This window comes from Malurus melanocephalus, unplaced genomic scaffold (assembly GCF_030028575.1).
Source record: "Malurus melanocephalus ecotype Western Australia unplaced genomic scaffold, MMel_1.1 scaffold_383, whole genome shotgun sequence".
Taxonomy (NCBI): Eukaryota; Metazoa; Chordata; class Aves; order Passeriformes; family Maluridae; genus Malurus; species Malurus melanocephalus.
In genome coordinates, this window is record NW_026623615.1 from 44,687 (window position 1) to 64,698 (window position 20,012).

Genomic DNA, 20,012 nt, shown 5'->3' on the forward strand with positions numbered 1-20,012 from the left:
TTCAGCTAAATGCTAAGCAAGCTAACAGACTACACATTGAAGAGATACTTGCTAACGATTTGGAAAAATAAACAATCTGAATTGTTTGTKAAGTTTCTGGGGATACCATCTGAGCCATTTAATTTCAAAAATCTTTTCAAAAATACATTCATTCTATTCCTGTGTCCAAGTCTAAAGAATCCACATAACAAATTTTAGAAACAGATGGATTGTCAACATAACAAGTTTTTGTTTCAAGACTTGGATCATAATGTGCATGAGTCTTCCTCAAGGTATTTGGCAAGAACACTTACACCCTTGAGACCACCTTGACATCTCTCTGAGACCATTATCTGAGTCACACGTATGTAAGTGCAGTTAGTTTTAAGTACTTATTTTGAGAGAGAAAGGAAAATTTATGCTGTAYTGCTGAATTCAATAAAATTACATGCATTTTACTCAGTAAAACATGACACAAGGGTTTATTAAAATAAAAAGCTTTAATATTTTTGCATTTAAAAGATTTAGCAGAAAATAATTACTACAAACATGCTACAACATACATGTTCAAGAAGTTTTCAGTGCTTTCTTTCAAAGTTCAGCATTTTGGCAAAAATAAGTTTTTTTGTATGTACTTCAAAACTTGGCTATCATAATACTGATATAAAATACTTCATGTAGAGTAAGGTCAGGTGCATAAAATACAATAAGTAATAAAACATACTGTTTGTATAAACATTTAAAGTATAAATTTCATTAGATAACATGCAAATACTGCAATATTTTAAATGGCACTTAAATACAGATATTGAGATTCTTTATAATTTTGCATCCAATATGAGATTCTGAAATGTACAAAACTGTAAAAAGAACACATCTCTTCACTGAAGTCAGGTAGTAGCATAGAGCTTGATTGTCATTTTACAAGCAGAGAGCCCAATGCCCTCCAAGTCTTCACAAACAAGGAAAGACRCCTACTGAAACAGGCTCAGGGCTAGTTAGTTTTCTTCATAATAAAATATGAAAGCATATTTACATGAGAATAAACTCTTAAATTTTTGGTAAGGAAATTAAGTAGCAGCAATCTGTGTCTTCCAAAAATGCTGTTTAAAATAGGTGCATGTCACTGATAGGCATCTGAATAATACAAAATTAGCATTCTTCTTCAGTAAACTCAAAACAGTTTCATTCGTTGCTGAAAAAAACCCTAAGATCCCTTCTCCTCAAAACCATAAATCCATAATGTCAGAACCTTCCAGAGCATATTAATGTTTCCAAGATTGATGRAAAACAATCTAATTGTGCTGAAACAGTCATCTGACTAGTTATAAGAGAATCACCTTTTCACATTATTCAAATACTTCTAGTTCTTCATTGAAAAATCTTAAGTTTCCACATCCTGCACATTTTTTGTTTTCTGATTCAGTGACCAACAACTCTGAATGTCCTTCACWATATAAATGGCACAATGCTCATGCATATTTCACAAGTTATATGTAATACATCAATGCTGATGGCAAGGTGAACAGAAGGCTTATGAGCAGGGAGTGCAGAGCAGGCACCACTTGAGCAGAAGCAGAAGAAATGCTGAACGAAACTTGCACTTGAGATGCAATCAGAGCTGACAGTGGCACATGTGACGCTAATGTTGGGCTGTCTGAATTGATCAAGGACTCAATCTTTTCTGCTTCTTTATTGCAGGCTTCAATCTAGGGGGAAAAAAAGTTATTATTTCTCTTCTTACCATGTAAAATGCCAATGCAAAAATATTCCCATCAGCACGTAGGATTTACATAATTTTGGGGAGTACTTGGAAAATAAATATGAGGTCTTATCATAGAGTTTGGTACTATGAAAACTCCTGTGGAAGCCCTAAGCAGTAAAAAAGGAAAAGGAAGGAAACTATATGCAAGTAATTGTGGGGTGATGTGTTTTGAATGTTGATGCCAAAAGCCCACAGTGAATTATCACTAAAGTAAGTACCTCTGAAACTGAGGACTTCCTTCCTAACCAACTTACTGCCTTGAAGTTTGCAACAGTGAAAAAAATGATGATCATCTCCTTACTGGGATTTTTCTTCCAAATCAGAGAAAACTGATTTTGTTTATGGGAAAGAAAGAAAAGAATGGAACTAACAGAACCTGAGAAACCCCAGGTTTCTGTTCCCCACTGACATGATGATGATAATAATGCATTTCTGTTAGRAAATTCTTTTTTTCCACTTTACTTTCTACTGCACCTCAAAAGGGAATGTAGGGGTAAGTCTCTTTAAAAGCATTTAAATCTGCCTCTGGTGAAGTTTAAACTTGACAAGGTTTAAYATCTGGAGGTCCAAAGCTTTGCAAGTTGAGGAGTGTCTAGCTCAGCAATGRGTGCTACCAGTGAGGTGAACAGTGGTGGCCTCTGATTTCAGAGTCCTACTTCCCCCAGGAATCTGACAGCACCTGCTGCAGATGGATTGAGAGCTGACCAASGCTTTCCTTCCTAAGTCCTGGTCACATTTTGGGCTCTTTCTGCTAGAGAAGGAGACAGAAATTGGACATAACAGGGCATGGACAATCAAAATGCACACAATGTATCTGCCTGAGAAACAAGCACCAYGGTACACATACAAAAGTGAAGCAAATCCATGCTGGTTAAACAAAATAATGTCATCTACCTGCAATGGTTTGGGGTTCTGATCCACAGGAATGATGAGAATCACAATTTCAGATTCTATGCTTAAATATCCAAATACATCACACTGTGGCACCGACACATGCAGGCGGATCTTTTCAAGTATGTCAAGTACTGTTATTGGCTTTTTATTTGTTACCTGGAAGAAAACAAAGAACTCTGYGGATGATGTGATATTATGGAAAATTCTCCTCCTCAGTTTCARTAACATAATGTCATGCCAGAAAATTCGTTCCAGCCATTAAACTACTCAGTTCTAAACTCAACTCTAAATACTAGCAGCAGACCTAAAGGATTCAATGCTTCTAAAATATYATTCTAAAAAATGATTCACTGATTCTAAAAAAACCTGAAAACCAACCTCCCCAAAAATGTGAAAAAAAACAAACAAAAAAAGAAGGTGAAAAAAGAAAGGGAAAAATATTTATTTCTTAAATTAACCATGGTTTTGTTATGTGTTGTTCCATACCTTCATGGTTAACGTGTCTTTATCACATACCTCAACATAATGTAAATGGTAATCTGTTACAGTRGCTTGTGTTCCCATGCTGGGGAAACGAGGCAGAGCAGCCTAGATTTACAGAACTCTCTCGTATTTGAACTCTCTAGTTTTCACATGAACCAGCTGTCTGGATTAAAAGAGGCAGACATTACAAYTCATCTATTAGGGTGCTTAGCAGGCAAGAGGAGAATAGTTATCACCAACTGCTTTAACTAGAAAGCCTTGTAACAGCAACTAACAATTCTTCAGTCACATGTTGTAATGTATGGACTGAGAAGCTGCAGTAGCCACTGTCCCTGGTACCATTAGAGATGACAAYTGGAAGACATTCCAGAATGCAGCCATGACCTAACAAACACTGCTACCTYGGTAGAATTGGTCAACACCCACAGAGCACCTAGAGACACAATCTATATGAGGAAATCAGTAGAACTACAGATGCTGTTCCCATATAATTTRTCTGCCCTATTACAAGTCATATAAACTGAGTCTGTTTCTTTGTGCCTACTCTAATTCTGTTTTGCTTTGAGTTGTAATTCAATTTGTGCCTCAGATAAAAAAATAAAGTATAAGCAGTATAAAGAAAAAAAAACACAAACAATCACAAATAACTCCTAAAAAAGTTTTATAACACATTAACCTTTCAGGAGAAAGTGCACAGTAACTTGACTTTTCATATACCATTTAACATTAGGTATGATTAAACTGTTTACCCTTGCAAAATTATCCAGCTTGTCTTTGTCATACAAGATTCTCAGCATTCCAGCACACACTGGACAGCAGGCTCCTATGTGAATAAAAAAAAAAACCTCAGTAAAAAAAAATAAGTAGTCTTTYCACTTTCAAGTAAGCAGGAGTCAAAATCTGAGTATTAACTGAGAATGAAAATAGCAAAATACCAAAGCAAAGTAAATGTTTTAATTTGACAGCAGAATTGCACATTTCTAATTTTTTTTAATATTGAAAAAAATGGTAATGGAAAATCAGTCACCTTTCAACACACATTTACTGCTATCAACAAGATAAATTTTCATTAGTTTTAAGATCCTTCATTCTTGTAAGCTAAAAACTGGAGGCACCATGTGTACCACAAGCCAAGACTTTGATTGGATACATGCATATCAACCATAGAAATGATGGATTTCAAGATCTGATATAGGCAAGACATGACAGAAGTAATTGTGCACATTGCAAGCATTAATTTCTGCAGTTACACTATCTTGCACCCCAGCATCTTCAGACAGCAATGGGGGTAAAAGAGCTTGTCTGACAGATTTCATATTTCTCCTACTGTTTTTTCCTCACCATCTCAGAAACCAAAGGGATAATATTTCAACTTTTTATCCAAGCCTGTATATTAAATTCACTMTCCAACTTACATGTAATTCACATTCACAGAGTGTCTTCTATAGTACTAAATGTTATTATAAACATTTRGTTTGTTACAAACCCCCTTTTTCAAAGGGGGTGAGAAATAAGAAATTAATAAAACTCTATTTAAGAACAGGGCTTTCCTTGCTTTATGTATTACCTGTGATTCGTTATTGTTTCATAAACACATRTGAAAACAATAAAAAACTGGCTCAAACCAGCTCACTGCAAAACTATTCCTGCTGTCTTCCACAGTTCTGTGAATACATATGGTATTTTACTCCACCTTCYAATTAAATACCATCTTTGCCCTTCTGAGAACCCTACGTTGATGACAGCTTTGTGTTCCACAGTGGTATCTGTGCTGCCACTTCCCAAAAATTACTCACCAGATTCCTAAAGACATCTGACATGCTACCCTGGACACCACAGACCTCATTTGTTTGTCCAAACCCATCCCAGCTGCCAGTCTGTAAAGACTGAAGAAGCATGACTCCTAAARCCAAGGCTTTTCCAGTTCAGGTTTACTCATCTGAMTCCTGATACTGGCTTGTTCTAGCCCTAAGYAATCACCATTTCATGCTTTCTCCTGGATGTCTCAAAGGCATTCTGGGATATAACATTTTACAGCCTGGGTTTTGTTCCAAGCATCACCCAGAGCCTGCAGATTCTCCCCACCTGGCGCAATGACGGGTTTGCAGCCCGTGGCAGAGAGCTGGGGACACTTCACGAAGGCACACTCAGAGTGGAATCCGTAGTCGGAGAGCACCCCCACAGCCTGGCAGTGCCCATGGTAGTCCACGGCCACGCRGTCCGAGTAGGCGGCGCAGACGCTGCTGTAGGTCTCCCCGTTGTGCCCGCACACCGGCTCTGCCGACCTGCAGAACGGCTGGAACACAACAGCAATGCTTGAACATCAGTTCAGCTGTGCTGCAGACACTTCAGTTTCAACACGAGGAAAACCAAAGTTAACGGGAATTCACTGCTAATATTGTCGAATGTTTGAAAAAGCAGAAAATCCAGAGGAAATGACCTGCCAGTTTATGAATGGGTCACAAATGAAAGGGTCCCCTTCAAAAAGGGGACAGAGTCTGAGAAATGTAAAATAAAATACGTTTCAGAAAACAACTTTTGTTCTGTGCTAATGCTCGAATAAAATRACCATATTTAAATTAACTTATTAAATAAATCAAAACAATTAGGATTTATAATTTCACTAAATATTAAAACATTTGATTAGTAAAATTAACTTGTTAGCAACTCATTAATAATTTATTAATTCATCTTAGTGTGGTTTTGTGTGCTTAAAATTTACTGTACATGCACATGTATATCTAACASATTATTGTATATTTTTATATATCACCTGTTTACCTAAATTACTTATATTAGTGTATGTGTTATTGTAAGGAGACAGAAGTAGCTTGTCTATCACCACTGTAGAGAGCTGTGGGATAGAAAAMCTAAACCTAATCCTAATCATTCTCAAGGATGAGTGTGAAGATTAGTCAATCCAGACTAACCAAAAAAGTATTACAGACTGCCTAGCCTGTAAACAGATCCTGAGCAATGAACTTGTAAATTTGGGGCACAATCACACAAAAAGCTGAAGACTTTCTATGACTTCAGGCATTATTTTATACTTAGACAAGTTAAAATTGGTAAGAATTAGCATTTAAGGAATGAAAGAACTGCACTAATTACTGCAAACRTACCTTAGTGTAAGATTTAATATTGCTGTAATGAAGATTTGATAAATATCAAGAGTATTGCYACCAAGAAACCATAAGTAAAACTTTTGATTGGTTTTGAGACAACTGTTAACTAAAGCAGAGAAACATTTGAACATCAGATTGTGAGAGGTATTTTTAATACTAGTTAAAATTAAATTTTGAAATGACTGCTTTCTATTACAACATTTTATTAGCTATAAACCCCAAACAGAATACTTTAAAAAGACACAAACAAACAATACTGAAAAAAAAGAAAAAGAAAAATTGCTAAGTTAAACACCAAGGAATAAAGAAAATTTGATATTTATTGCCAGAACCACTTCCTACCTGGCATGGTCCTCGGTATGCTAAACTTTTTCCTTTTTGGTACATCGTACACAAGTTAGTGTATTCCACATTGTCTGTGTCACAAACAGGATCCCGTGTCTGGTCACAGTTTAACTGCCTTGGCACACATTCATGCTGGCTACATTCAAACTTTTCAAAACTGGTCAAGCAAACTTGTTTCTTTGGTATGCACCTGCAGAAAGTAGCAATAATTCCATATCATGACATAGGATTTATTTTTTTTTAAGTCTCAAAATATTCAGAGAAAATATTTTCAGTGCTCTAGTGCTAACTGTGGTTCAGCAGAGCTGCAGGAAATAAAAGTGATTGTGAACAGCCCATTTCAGGTCTCATCACAAACCTGGGAGTTTCATGCCATGTTTACTCAATGTATGTGAACACAACCACAGTTTCCACCATCACTTATCTTTTACCAAGTATTTTTCGATGGATTATTGAAATAGTCTTGGATAAATGTCTTACCTACTCCCATGCTGCATTTTGTAAATGAGTATTTAAGARAAACTAGAGAAAACATGGAAACAGTGAACAAAGAGCAAGAGGTCTAGTCTCACCCTTCTATGGGAAAGGGGCGAAAACAAGACCTACAAGATTATATGGTTCCAATTACCAATATCTAATTGCATTCTAGCTTTGTAGGTTCAGGATACTGTCCCCCATTCCATCCTGGGGATGGCTGCAAACAAACAGAAAAAACTTGTATTTACACTTTTTTGGCATTCAYTCCTCTGCAGCCTTCACAGACAAGTACAGACAGATGAACAGAAGAAGTTCTTTCCCCTTTGTATTAAACATGTACCTTCCACAATCTTATCTGCCAAACATTTGACATAGGCCCTGCCAGGCATCCCTCTGCCAGAGAAATGCCAGCCAGTGCAGCCTGATGAACAGACTGATGAAAGGTCTCACGGCCTTTTTGGACAATCCCCTCCTTCCATAAATGACAGCAGTGCTACTACCACTGGTTTATGCACAGTATGTCCTTATTGTCTCTGCGTGCTGCGCTCCCATGCATTACAGACATGCCTTTGATCTTAGGGGAAACTCAGAAATTTGATATTCAAACTCTTCACAAATGGAACGTAAGATCCTGAATAGATTCCAAGAGCATCAAGGGCATTTTCAGATGAACAAGTTCAGTTTGAGCTACATTATCAAACTGACCCAGTCCTTTACTGAAACTACAATCTGAGGATCTAAGCACAGTGGTATTTTGAAAAACTGGAAAGCCTCTCTGTATTCTCCAAATTTTAAACATAAAAAGTAAAAAATGTTTATCCACAATGCATTTTTAAAAATCCAATTTTGAATCCCATAATGGCTGTTACAGCTGCAACACTACAGTGTTTTCTCAATATTTTTCTGCATAATGGCATTTAAGTATAGAAAAAGGAAAAAACTCTAAAATTGCTACAATCSGCTTTCATGAAAACACAATATTACACAACTTATTTTGATGGCTTTCTTTCAAAACAGAAAAATGCACTAATTCAAAGGAGACTGCAGTATTGCACAACACTGAGAAAATTGAAGACAGAGACCAATATTGTGAGCCATAGACTTTGATCTCTGTAAGAAAGGTCAGATTTTCTTTCCGCCTGACACTAGTACAAAGCATATTTTTGTTTTAATATATTTGTCTATGCAGATTTTGCTTCTCTTGATATTGACAAACCAGAGATTATATAGACATAGTTTTCACAAGATTTCAGTCTAAGAAAAAAAAAAAAGGGTGATTGATATTTTCCTATTTTAGAAACAAAGAGCACAGATTATTGACTGAATAAGCAAGACTAACTCTAAGTCTTCAATTCAGATGTGGGTCTTCTTTGTGAGCTACTAAAAGAAGGTGTGAAACAAAGTAGTAAAATGACAGTTATTGCCATTTCAATAAAATCTGATTCTCCCACTTTTGAAAGTGCACATGAAGACTCCTTTATTGCTAAACTGAGRTCTGCATAATGAATTTAATTGAGAYAGCACTACAAAAATGGAACCAAGAACTGGCAGTTATTACATTCCATATGATTAATTATGATAAATAAAAAACATCTACTATGATAAATAAAAAACATCTACTTCAAACAGTTATTTTTATTGGAATAGCCCCAAAGTAGAATGTTACTACAATATACAATACATTCAAAGAACATGTAAATCTGCTTTACGAGTAGAAGACAAAGAAAAGCTTAAAAACATATTCTGCTTTTACCTTTGATTTTTATTACAAGGGTTTGGGTTGCAAGGATCCTTGGAAATACACGATCCAAATTCAAACTGGTTGTCCTGGAGCCCAATGCAGCGAGCTATGCACGCGCTGGGATACGTGCGCCCATTCTGGCCACAGACTGGGACAAACTGGTCCACGCAGTTACAGGGCAATCCTGCAGGAGCAACACACAGAACAGGGACTGGGTGCATGCTAATTCCGTGAGACAAGATACACAAGGAGTCACRGAGGCATCTCTGCCTTCCAGCAAAGGGCCTTCAGCCCTTTCTTCCCACCTGTGATTTAGCAATGCTGGAGCACACAGGAACTTACAAGGAACAGGAAGGGAAGTTTGTGTCCTGCCTCTTTGCTCATTCTACTCAGATTTCTCCATATTTCCCTGAACTTCCTTCATTACWCTGCCTCTACTTATTTTTACATATCACTTAAGGTTTTATTTTGTAGTATTGATTTTCTGTATGTGCTTTTTCTGCAGTAACAAATTATTGGGTATTTTTTCATTAATACTGTAGAAAGAATTTAGTTGATAATCCCTGCTCTAAAAATGTTAAACTTACAGTTTTCATGGTTTGGAAAGTCACCTGTAAACTTCCGACGTTCATCTTCTGAACTGTGCTCAGTTAGACACTGACGTGTAGAACAAATCAGATTTCCAGCAAAACAGGAACAGACATTGCAGTCTATATTAAAGGATGATCCATGGCCTTAAAATAAATTAACACATACAATTAATGCAAATATACCAGAAAACTACATATTCACATGCACTACAATGATATTACATTCTCATTGTTTCTGTAATTTCCCTTACTAAATTTATTTTCCCACTGAAATGCCCTTTTTTAACATTTCAGGTTTTGCTTTATTTACTTAAAGGAAAAATCTGTTCACATGTGGTTTTGATTAATTAGTTAACCAGGGCAGCAGGCACTTTGTCCTTTCAAAGCCTGTATAAATTAGGATTTTTTTTTTAAAGAACAATAAATTCTGGCTTGTAAGTTTTCATTCTTAAAGATAAAGCTTTTGTAAAGACACATTCTTCTCCTAAATTAAATTTACATTAGACTACTGAATTTTAGGACATAGTCTCCCTCACACAAAGCACAACTCTTTTGTGTTTGTCAAGAGGTAAAAGTGCCAATGCTTTGCTCCAACCTTCATTGTATTGGAATGTATTTTATAAGTCAGTAAAATTTTCACCTGAATCTARGAATCAAACTGCAAACTTAGGGGATTTTTTTCAATTTAGCAAATCCAGTTTGGTTTTCTGAACTGTCCATATGACTGCCCTTCGCTGTGATGTGTTTTGTGTAATCAGTTCATGTTGATGACAGACTCTGATCTATCCATAACCAAAGTGGTTATCAGAGATTACCAACAAACAACAGCTCTTGAGGAAAATGGAATCATAATTGTGCCTTACAAAATAATCTCTTTTCAAAGGGTTGAGATTGAGAATTAGAATTTCTGAGAAAATATTACATASGCACAAGGAAACCCCTCAGCACTGGAGCAGTTCAGAGGAGGTGCTCAGAGACAAATGAGGGCAGAATAAGAGGAGGTGGAAGAGAAAGCCTCTGCAGCAAAAAAAGCTCTCTTTACAGCACAGTACTACTCAAAGACCAAGGAATTTTTCAGCAGGGAAGAGGAAAAAGTTAGAAGGTGATGCCAAACACAGGATCTCAGGTGGTTCTTCAGAGTATTTGACTAAGGTCCACATGAAAACTTTGCAAGGTTATTGTCTTTCACTATCAAAGAGCGCACAGAGCAAGCTGACCTCATCATCAGTAGTCATTTCATTACCTGGAGTCAACTCGTAACACAAAAAACCCAGCATCATTTAAAGCATTCAGGGTTGTTTGCTTTATAGAGAATGGTTTCAAAAACCACAGTTCAGATTTTATACCTAAACCCTGGCTTTTTGCAACTGACATATAAACCAATTAAATATAATTACAAAATGAAAAAAATGCAAAAAGTTGTTATAGTGACCATAAACTTTTAATTCTTTGTTTTCAATGCATCATCTAACAAATTCAGAACTTAGTAATTTTTATCTTTTATTACATAATACCTTGAGCCTTAATCACCACARACACGTCATGAGTTGAGTCACTATGGAAAAAGACAGGAAGCTTGGGGTCATGATAGTTTGTGTTTACATGGACAGCACTTACTGAACCTACAGCTACACATATTGTTATGGTTACCAGAACATGTGAGAGCTGTACACTCTGCAAACATAAAATACAAATACAGCTTCAGACATTTTTGTGATTATTTTGACCAATAATCTGAAATACTGCAGGCTTCCTTGGATAAAATGGTCCATAAAAGGTTACAGCCACCATTTAAATACTGTATTTGCTAACAATTGTATCTGCTTTTACCAGATACTTTCTACAACTGTTCATCAAATACAAATACTTGTTAATGTCAAGATTTTTCAGTGTTCTGCTTCCATGAACGAATAGTATCAATTTTGGAAAAAAAAAACCCAAACGTTTACATGTGTTTGGATTACTTTTATCTTCTTTGGATAAACAACAAAAAAAGCCCCAAATTCAAAAAACTCCCATTCCATTCCATGGAACATTGCAGGCAGACTTTCCTGAATGATGAAAACAATTGCACAATTGATTATTTAGCTCTACTTGGTATCTTTTATGAGAAATAAATATCCCAATTACCTACTCTTTTGTGATTAAGGTTTGGCTCACAACCTGAGAATTACGTTTGTGACAAATGAAACTACAATAAGTCTTAAGTTTTACTTAGTGTAAAAATAACTCTTTATCACATGGTAAAAATAATACCTCAGTTATTTTGGACTCATGAGATATCTTTAACATGCTTTAGCTCTGCTTGGACAACAGTTTGACAGTAGCTTAAAAGCGCTGATTTACAGACGCTAAACAAAGTCCAGTGCTGAAATATGTAACTGTTCACTAGCAGAAAATCTCTTGCTTGCTGATTCAAAGGCACCAACTTCAGACAGGTCACAGCTCAGCAAAGACTCCATTATATTCAAGATATTTTGTAAGTTTTCTCCTACTGTAGTAGAGCCTTTTTTTTTTTGTTTTCTTTTTCCAAGATTATAATGCTAGTCTGCATGACAAAATGRTGCATTTAAAGCTCTCAAGCAAAGAGTAAACCTGAAAATAAATCAATATAAATGCCAATTTAAACTCTAAACAGAGAGCTGCCATGGTGAGGCAGACTTTAAAGAACCAGTGTTCAATACACCTTTATCATCATCATGGATTTGCTTACATGTATATTTTTAAGCATATATTAGCCCCATTGATGAGTATCTTAAACTGTAATTCTTACTTAATGTTGAGATTGTGCAAAACTTATTAAGGGATGTTTAATAGAAAGGTCACAGATAAGGAAAAGGAGGAATTAAGATGAGTCAAGCAGGAAGATGTGTGGGAAAGCAAAGGAAGAGGGAAAAAAGAGAATGGTTCAGTGGAGACAGGTAGCTGGACAGTCTGCCTTTCTCACTGAATCCTGCACTTGATCACATAACCTATCCAATATTTTTATCCAATCCTGTTTTTACCCTTTTAAACGTATGTGCTTCCTTCTCTCAGTGTATGCCTGAGTACTAACGAACCTGTAGCTAGATGAACCAATAAGTAGGGAAAGTGGTCTCTATGCCAGCCTCTGGAGTGGAAATACACACCTTGGAGTTCATGGGTTCAGATGCCACAAGCCACTGGAAGGAAGGAAAAAACCCCCAAGAAATCGAAAAGAACCCCCCCAAACCATTTGGAGCTTGAAAAGAAACCACTCCATGCTAAAAAGAAATAGTGTACTAAGAACACCCTTAACACAGGGCKGTGACTGGTTGAGACAGACACAGTTCAGTATTGATTTCAACAATGGGATTCTCCAGCACACGTAAGACTTAAACCAAAAACTAAATATAGGGATGAAATAATCAGCTTTTGTATTTTCTGATAAACTCTTAATTCAGATCCTCTGTATCCTCTTAAGTAGCTCAAAATTCAWTAGGTAAGGAGCAGGTGCTGGATACATCCCTGCCCCATTACTCACTTTTTCTTTGTCCTCCAACAATGCAGGATTTCTGGAGGTCAACACAATGCATTTCCATGCAGTTCTCCAGCAATCCACTGTGGCCACAGGTACAGATCTTGTAACACCCAACATCACCAGCTGAGGATGGAACTTGGATAAGCGTACCTTGACGGACAATAAAATCGGAGGCTTCTCCCAGTTTGCAGCCTGTATACAAGGGAAAAATTCAGCTCATAATTAGTAAACACGTAGCCAAGTGCCACTACTGAAATTAATTAGTGCTTTGACTTGTAAAAAACATAAGGTGTTCTTGAGCAGCCTTACACTTGCCATTTAAAAACATTCACCCATTTCACAGAGGAAATAAGTAGCAAAAATAGAAGATACTTGCTTGMGACTATGTTCTGAAGTACCTCTAAAAATGTTACTTTTGAGAAATAGATTTGAAATTCCAGTAATTCTCAAGTATTTAAATTTTCCAGTTCCGTTGGCAGTAGGAAACATATTATATGACAAATGTAAAATGTACTTCACTCTCTCAATAAGTATTTGAATTAAAGGGTCTCACAAGCAAAGCCCAGTCATTTCCCCTCTCTCACATGTTTTACTGTGTCTTTCTCACTTCTTAAGTGAACACTGAAGGATTCTTACAAGTAGATGTGAAGAAGGAAGAGAAAAAGCAGGAAAAAAGGATTTGAAAAAGAAAGAAATGGAGAAGAAAAAAAAATGGTTTTAAAAACTCCAAGGAAAAATAATAAAACAAACAGCAGATTGAAATAACCCTACAAGCGGTGAACTGCAACAAACACCCTGAAACTTTCAGCCAATAAAAAGACTGAATTACAACATAAGGGTCACTTTGCAACCTTCAGAGGAAGCAAATTCTCTCTTCAAAAGCTCTGGGTGAGCTTCTTTTCAGATGACTTTGAATGACTTTTGCAGCAACCTCTATAGTAATAAGGCTCAGCTTTCCAGGAAAACAAAAATATTTTGTAAGGGTCATAGAAACATAACCAAAACAATGTCCCTAGGCTCACACAAAGCTTGAGCTGAAGTCTATCCTCACTTTTAAAAGAGCACAAGTAGAGCAGATGTATGAGTGAGTCAAAATCCAGCTTTCTTCTTTTTAATTAAGAGCCACTGGGGAAACTGCTAATAAGCCACAGAACTGCTGGAAAACTGGCTCAGGGAACTGATGTGAGACAGCTAAGGCAATGTTCTCTATCACCTCCTCTAGAAAGGAGGCTGCTCCATGCAGTTCAGTGTAAAAATCAGTGTTGCTCTCACTTGCTCAGTCACACACATGTCCAAGTGGTCACCAAATGCACACTTTCCACTCTGCCTCACGAACCACAGCTGAATCCTCATGTCACTTCTGCTTTAAAGGAAAAGGAGAAACTGTGGCAAGCACTACCAGTGCCCAGGGCAGAACAGTGAAGGGGCTGTAGAAGTTGGACATAGCCAGGTCTCACACCTTCTTCTGTAGGTTTTATCCTTGTTACTAACACCATCCAACCCTGCCATTTTGAGGTCAGGTACCTGAAATTTTTTCTGCATGAGGCTCTCTCCTCAAGCAGATCACATTTACACAATGCAGAGCTTAGACAACACCAGTGCTCTAAAAAAGCAGGYCCCAAATGACCACGAATGTCTTCCTGGTGAGGTGCAACCACATTGAAAGCATCACTGAAAGGAGCAGAAGCAGAAACATCATCRGCTGCATCTCTGGACATCTTTGGTGGGAAGGGCTGGGCACTGGGTTACTGGGAAGGGAGCAGTGGCACTGTGCATATCTGGTTCCCTTGGGTTGTATTCCTCTCTTTTTATTATCTCCCTTTACATTATCATCATCATCACAATTATTAACTTTATTTCAATGACTAAATTGTTCCTCCCCAGGTTGGAGGGGAAAGTGAGCAAGTGGCTGTGAGGTACTCAGGTGCCAACTGGTGCTCAACCACGGCACAGCAATTCATTTTAACACTTTCAACAACATTTCATTAACATTTGTTCACCAGCAAAACTCAGTARAGAGAAGCCCAAACCCTCCTACCTGGCACACACAAATATGGGAGACACAGCTCTCCAGATTGACATCCTTTTCGATTTACTTCGCATAGCTGATTAGCTGCACATGGATTTGGATTACATGGATGTGTGACATCTTCTACAATGTTGCCTAAAGAACTGGGGCCTGAAAACAGAATATACATCATCTGTATTGATTTAAATGAAGTTTGTTTTCCTTCAGTAAAGCACGRCATTTCTTATGTCCAGTAAAATCCTATTTTTGACAATTCTGTGAAAATTTTTACTTTAATTACAATTCCAGAAGCTTGATATGAAATGAGTTARCTATCTTGTCAATAGTTTAGTCTTCAGTCCTGGAACCAATGACCCAGATAATCTTTCACATGCCAAATATATTTTCTCTATCTTGTTTGCCCAATAATYTTCCTGCCTCCTATGCCCAATACATGAAGAAATAGATAAAGAGCGATGGCAACTTGAAAATTCCAGTTTTCTCTAATAGATAAAAAAAGTGTCTCAAATTCAACACAATTTTCTTTAAAAGAAATAATGAAGATTATTAAAAGTAGTGACAAGTATTCAAAGTATCSTGGTTTCTAATTTTGCTGCATAGGTATGTTAGTACTTACTCAGGTAAGTATCCAAGGGTATGCAGTTTTCCAAGTCGTCTGTTGGAGATAAGAGCTCACAAATACTCTCAGCTGAGTGGCCTTCGGGGAATTTATTATGATCTCCRCACTTCTTCAGTATTTCCACACAATCTGATCTACAGATAAATAAACAGAACWTCTTGAAGACTAGTTGAAGAAAAAAAGAAGGTCTTGTTTGAAAAAAGATTTCTTTCATTTCTTTCTGTTATTTCCTTCCCTGAATCCACAGCTTTCCCTACCTGCCTTACAGSAGTGTTTACATATATATAAGTTTTTATTGTAAAAAAACGCTTAATTTTTTTCAGACCTTTTTGTCAGCTGAAAGCCAWCAGTAGATCCCAAAACCATAAAAAAGTGGAAAGATTTAAGACACCATGGAGAACCAAAAAAAGCCTTCAGTAAAGCTTTTYCTTCACAATGCAAGCATATACATCCATTGCATTAACAGGCAAATATCTTCCATTTACAGTGACGGAGATTCAAGCAACAGCAACCATGCAATTTCATATTCCTTCCATGTTTGYCTCACCATGTTTTCCTCATATAGCAAACACAGTTCTACAACTTTTTAGTTTTCATTAAAATCCTTAGAAAAACCTCTAAACTGGTTTTAATTTTCCCCACAGTACTTACTTGCAGATAATGCTTCCTCTAGATTTGCTGTGACAAGGTTTAATCTGCAGGGAGCAGGCAATTGCCTTCCACATTTCTGGTTGGCATTTTTTAATATCAAGCACAGGAATATTTATGAATGGCATCTTAATACTCCCTTTTTCCCATAGCTTCATGTCATTCATGGCTCCTTGGTCTGACTGAGTATTGCAGCTTCTAAAAAGTTCTGTTGGTCTTAAAAGAAAAAGGTAAGATATAGCACGTATAAAAGAAAAAGAAAGTACCACACATTTTCCCTTTTCACCATAAGARTTCTACAACCTTTATATGGCTTGCTTTTTGTGGTATATAAGAAATTATTCCCTCCCACAGTTAAGCAAAATCAGRATCAATCTGAAATCTGTCTTTAAGGAAAACAAGCTCTTTAGGATTCGAAGGTGAGAATGGAGTTTCAGCCTTATCTCTTAGACCAAATATGACTTAAATATTTCTTAACTGAAGTTGACTTAAGAGCAAATATGTTAGATAGCCCAAATATCTATGTAAATGTTTCTYGGTGAACCACTAAAGCAATTTGATTTGCCATTTATATTTAGCCAGGCTTGGGATTCTACTACTCATACAACACTCATGCCACTGCATATTATTAGGGAAAAAAAAAGCCAGTGGTCTCTAATAGCTAAGAAAATTTAATTTTTTTAAAAAAAACTTTAAGATATTTGATTTGTAAATTTGCAATTAATTTCAGACACCACTTTAAAATAATTTTGTGCTATAGAGTTAAAAACCCACAGAAATATCTCTGCAAAAAGGGCATTTTGAAAATGAGTAACATGTAAATTTAACATTTTTACCTTATTTAYAATACACAACATTCCAGTAACCATAACTCACTCATCAATACAGTAAGAGGAATATGCACTGTGACATTTTACAAGTTCATGGGTTAATTTTTATTCTTGYAAATTTTGTAACATATGTTGCTAAATACATATCTATAAGTTCATTCTAAAGAAAAATGACTTATTTTCAAATTAACTAAAACCATATTTGCAGAAATATACAATCTTAAAATAAGTCTGAAAAACATTTCATTTTATTTTTGAAATCAAAGCATAGGAATTCCTTTATAAAATATTCAGTGTCTCTCTCCTACCTGTTATTAAAATTAGTGCAGTAAGTAAGATTTCTACAGCCCAGCTGACAAGGTTCTCGTACATCTGCTAAACAGGTCAACATGGAAACTTCAACTGCATTATACTCACAAAAGCGATCAAATTCTTGCCAGCTCTGTGAATTGCCCCAGCTCATGCTATAGAGTTTAGTGCAGAGCTCTCTGACAAAAAAAACAGAGATGAAGATGAAATTAAAAGAAGAAAAGCCATTCAGATATGGCAGAGCCCATCACTCGTTTGTTGACCACAACAGCCTCCACAATCCACAGAGACTRTGTTAGAGCCCACAAAGTTTGCAAGGATACCCAAATGTAATGCTCAAAGCAAGTAAAACCCATTTTGCTTAAGAATGTTAGCAAATCTTTAARCTATAAGACAGAAAGACTTCAGGATATAAAACTGAAATATCTAATAAAAATGTAATAGCTGGAAGCCTGAACTTGCAATTTCCAGGTGAAAACTATCCCAACTAATTTCACTTGTAACAAATCTCAGTTGAGATCATAATGAACAACTTCTAATCCCATCCTTCAGCTTCAAACCACACTTTCTCCTCCTACAGAAATGACTGTCAAGCAAAATACATTCCTTCTTTTTGCCCTGATGTTTGAAACAGGGATGCTGTTGCTTTTGTTTGAGGTGTCTCCTGGTGTCAGCAATACCCAGTACACTTTGTTCACAGCAATATCCACAAACTACAACTGTTCCCATCCCAAGTTATGGAACTTCACTGTACTTTTAGATCTACTGCCTATTGAAAACTTGACAGACATCCATTTTTACAACTCATTGTCAAAAAGAGGAACTAAAAGATATTTTATCAGCTGTCCTATGCTAGAATGTTTTAAGAAATAATGTCAATTCTAGGACTCTGAAACTAAACTCATTAGAGATCCTGCTGCATTCAGGAGCTGCTGTTTTGTTACTGGAAACTTTGACAYAAAAGGAAGCAACAGTTCAAAAATGTTTGCAACTTATTTAGACACATTGATGCATTTAAAATGCAATCATCATCTATTTTTAAAATGGACAGAAAACCACCCTAGACTAAAAATGYCTCAATAATTTGCAAGCATGCAACAATTAGTTGGAAACCTTTGTTTTTTAAATGTCAGAAGTTAGTTCCCTTATTTAATTACTAAATAACACCAGTTATTTTTCACTAACAAAAACCAGAAGAGTATCTAGTAAGGAATACTGCTAAGGTTTTAACATGAAGCAACCAGGCATGTGAGAGTTTGTGCAGCTCATGGTCCCCTTATCTCTTTCACATCTCCTCAAAGCCGCGTAACCAGAGGCTGCAATATTGGCTATTATGACCACAAGTTTCACTGACTGACYGTGTCTGCTATAATAAGCCAGTGTTAAATGTGAGAAAAGGTTGATTTCTCTTGTAAAACAGTATGTTTTGAGACACAAAGTATTGGACAGAATAGATGACCTAACAGATTAGTATCTGATTACCTAAGCCTTTATTTTTGCTAAAAACTTCCAGAACTTTCTATTTGATGTCTAATAGCAAGRTTCAGGCAAAGGCCTGAAATATTAGACAAATTTTAAAAGTACTTTCACAATTGGAAATGAGGGTAGAGAGATACTGACCTACATGTGGAAGAATTTGCTTTGGAACAGCAATGGAGCTTAGCCCCATCGAGGCCCGTTGAAGGTGGAGGGTGCACAGTGACACCTGGGTGAACAGATCTTGAACTCTCAAGAAAACATTGCCAAAGTGGGTCCTGAGGGAGAGGCATGGTTTTACAGCCYTCTATAAGTCCATCAACAATTTCAAGCTCTGTTTTCATTGACATTAGAATTCTTTTACAAGCAGCCTGRCACGCATAGTCTTCTGCTCTATCACAGCAATACAAACCTGTTAACAAATTAAAATAGTTAATGGTCAAGCACAAAACAACATTGAAGATGCACAGCATAAAAGTCCTGAGAAATAAAAGTGCTGTAAAGTGGCTTCTTCTCCTCCAAAGAATCTCAAATAACATTGCTTCTCCTAAATACATAATCAACTCAGGAAAACTACAATATCAAAAATGAAAAGTAAATAAAAATCAATAATGYACCTAAACCCAAAAGTTATATAAATTCATATAATTGCAGTAATACAGTTCATACAATACACTTCTACAATAACACATTTTATATAAAACGTACATAAGGTACATTTTCAGTATCTTCCATGACTTTCAGCAAAGTAGGATTTATTTATACTTACTRTCTGTAGGGTTTCTCATTGGATATGATTGTGTGTAGTTGTTCACGCAGTGTATAAGCTGAGGGCTAATAGATGCACAGTAATTTTCAACTGCTTTAATTTGTGAAGGACCAGGAGAGGAGTCTGTCCGAAAAATAGCTTGGCAATATTCCCGGCAGTTGGTGTGGTGACCTGCGTAACTGCAACAGACCGACCCCACTGGGGAAGCAAACAAACAAACAAACAACAGGAAATCTATGGGTTCCTACACAGAGAAATCAAGAGAGGAGCATGTCTGTACAACACCCAAGGATGCTCAAGGGAAAAAAGGAAGAAATTCTATGCTCAATTGAAATATCTCTGTCTCCAGAATGACTGGAAATATCTGTAACTAGCCAAACTACATTTGTTTGTCTGGCAGAAGAAAAAAAGTCATTAAAGCTGCTTTGAACTCA

At 36.4% G+C, this 20,012-nt stretch overlaps 1 protein-coding gene across 1 annotated transcript in view; it reads right to left on the reverse strand.

Annotated features, from left to right (window-relative positions):
- Positions 1-460: 460 nt before the first annotated feature.
- RECK (reversion inducing cysteine rich protein with kazal motifs) overlaps positions 461-20,012 on the reverse strand; it is a 44,341-nt gene continuing 24,789 nt past the window's right edge. The window contains exons 8-21 of the mRNA XM_057379057.1: positions 19,579-19,776; positions 18,954-19,221; positions 17,333-17,512; positions 16,198-16,410; positions 15,544-15,680; positions 14,937-15,077; positions 12,902-13,090; positions 9,421-9,543; positions 8,822-8,993; positions 6,589-6,781; positions 5,207-5,417; positions 3,871-3,944; positions 2,639-2,794; positions 461-1,688 (exon numbers count right to left, since the gene is read on the reverse strand). Coding sequence (XP_057235040.1) covers positions 1,470-1,688; positions 2,639-2,794; positions 3,871-3,944; positions 5,207-5,417; positions 6,589-6,781; positions 8,822-8,993; positions 9,421-9,543; positions 12,902-13,090; positions 14,937-15,077; positions 15,544-15,680; positions 16,198-16,410; positions 17,333-17,512; positions 18,954-19,221; positions 19,579-19,776 — 2,474 coding nt within the window. The 3' untranslated portion in view covers positions 461-1,469. The remainder of the gene's footprint in view (positions 1,689-2,638; positions 2,795-3,870; positions 3,945-5,206; positions 5,418-6,588; positions 6,782-8,821; positions 8,994-9,420; positions 9,544-12,901; positions 13,091-14,936; positions 15,078-15,543; positions 15,681-16,197; positions 16,411-17,332; positions 17,513-18,953; positions 19,222-19,578; positions 19,777-20,012) is intronic.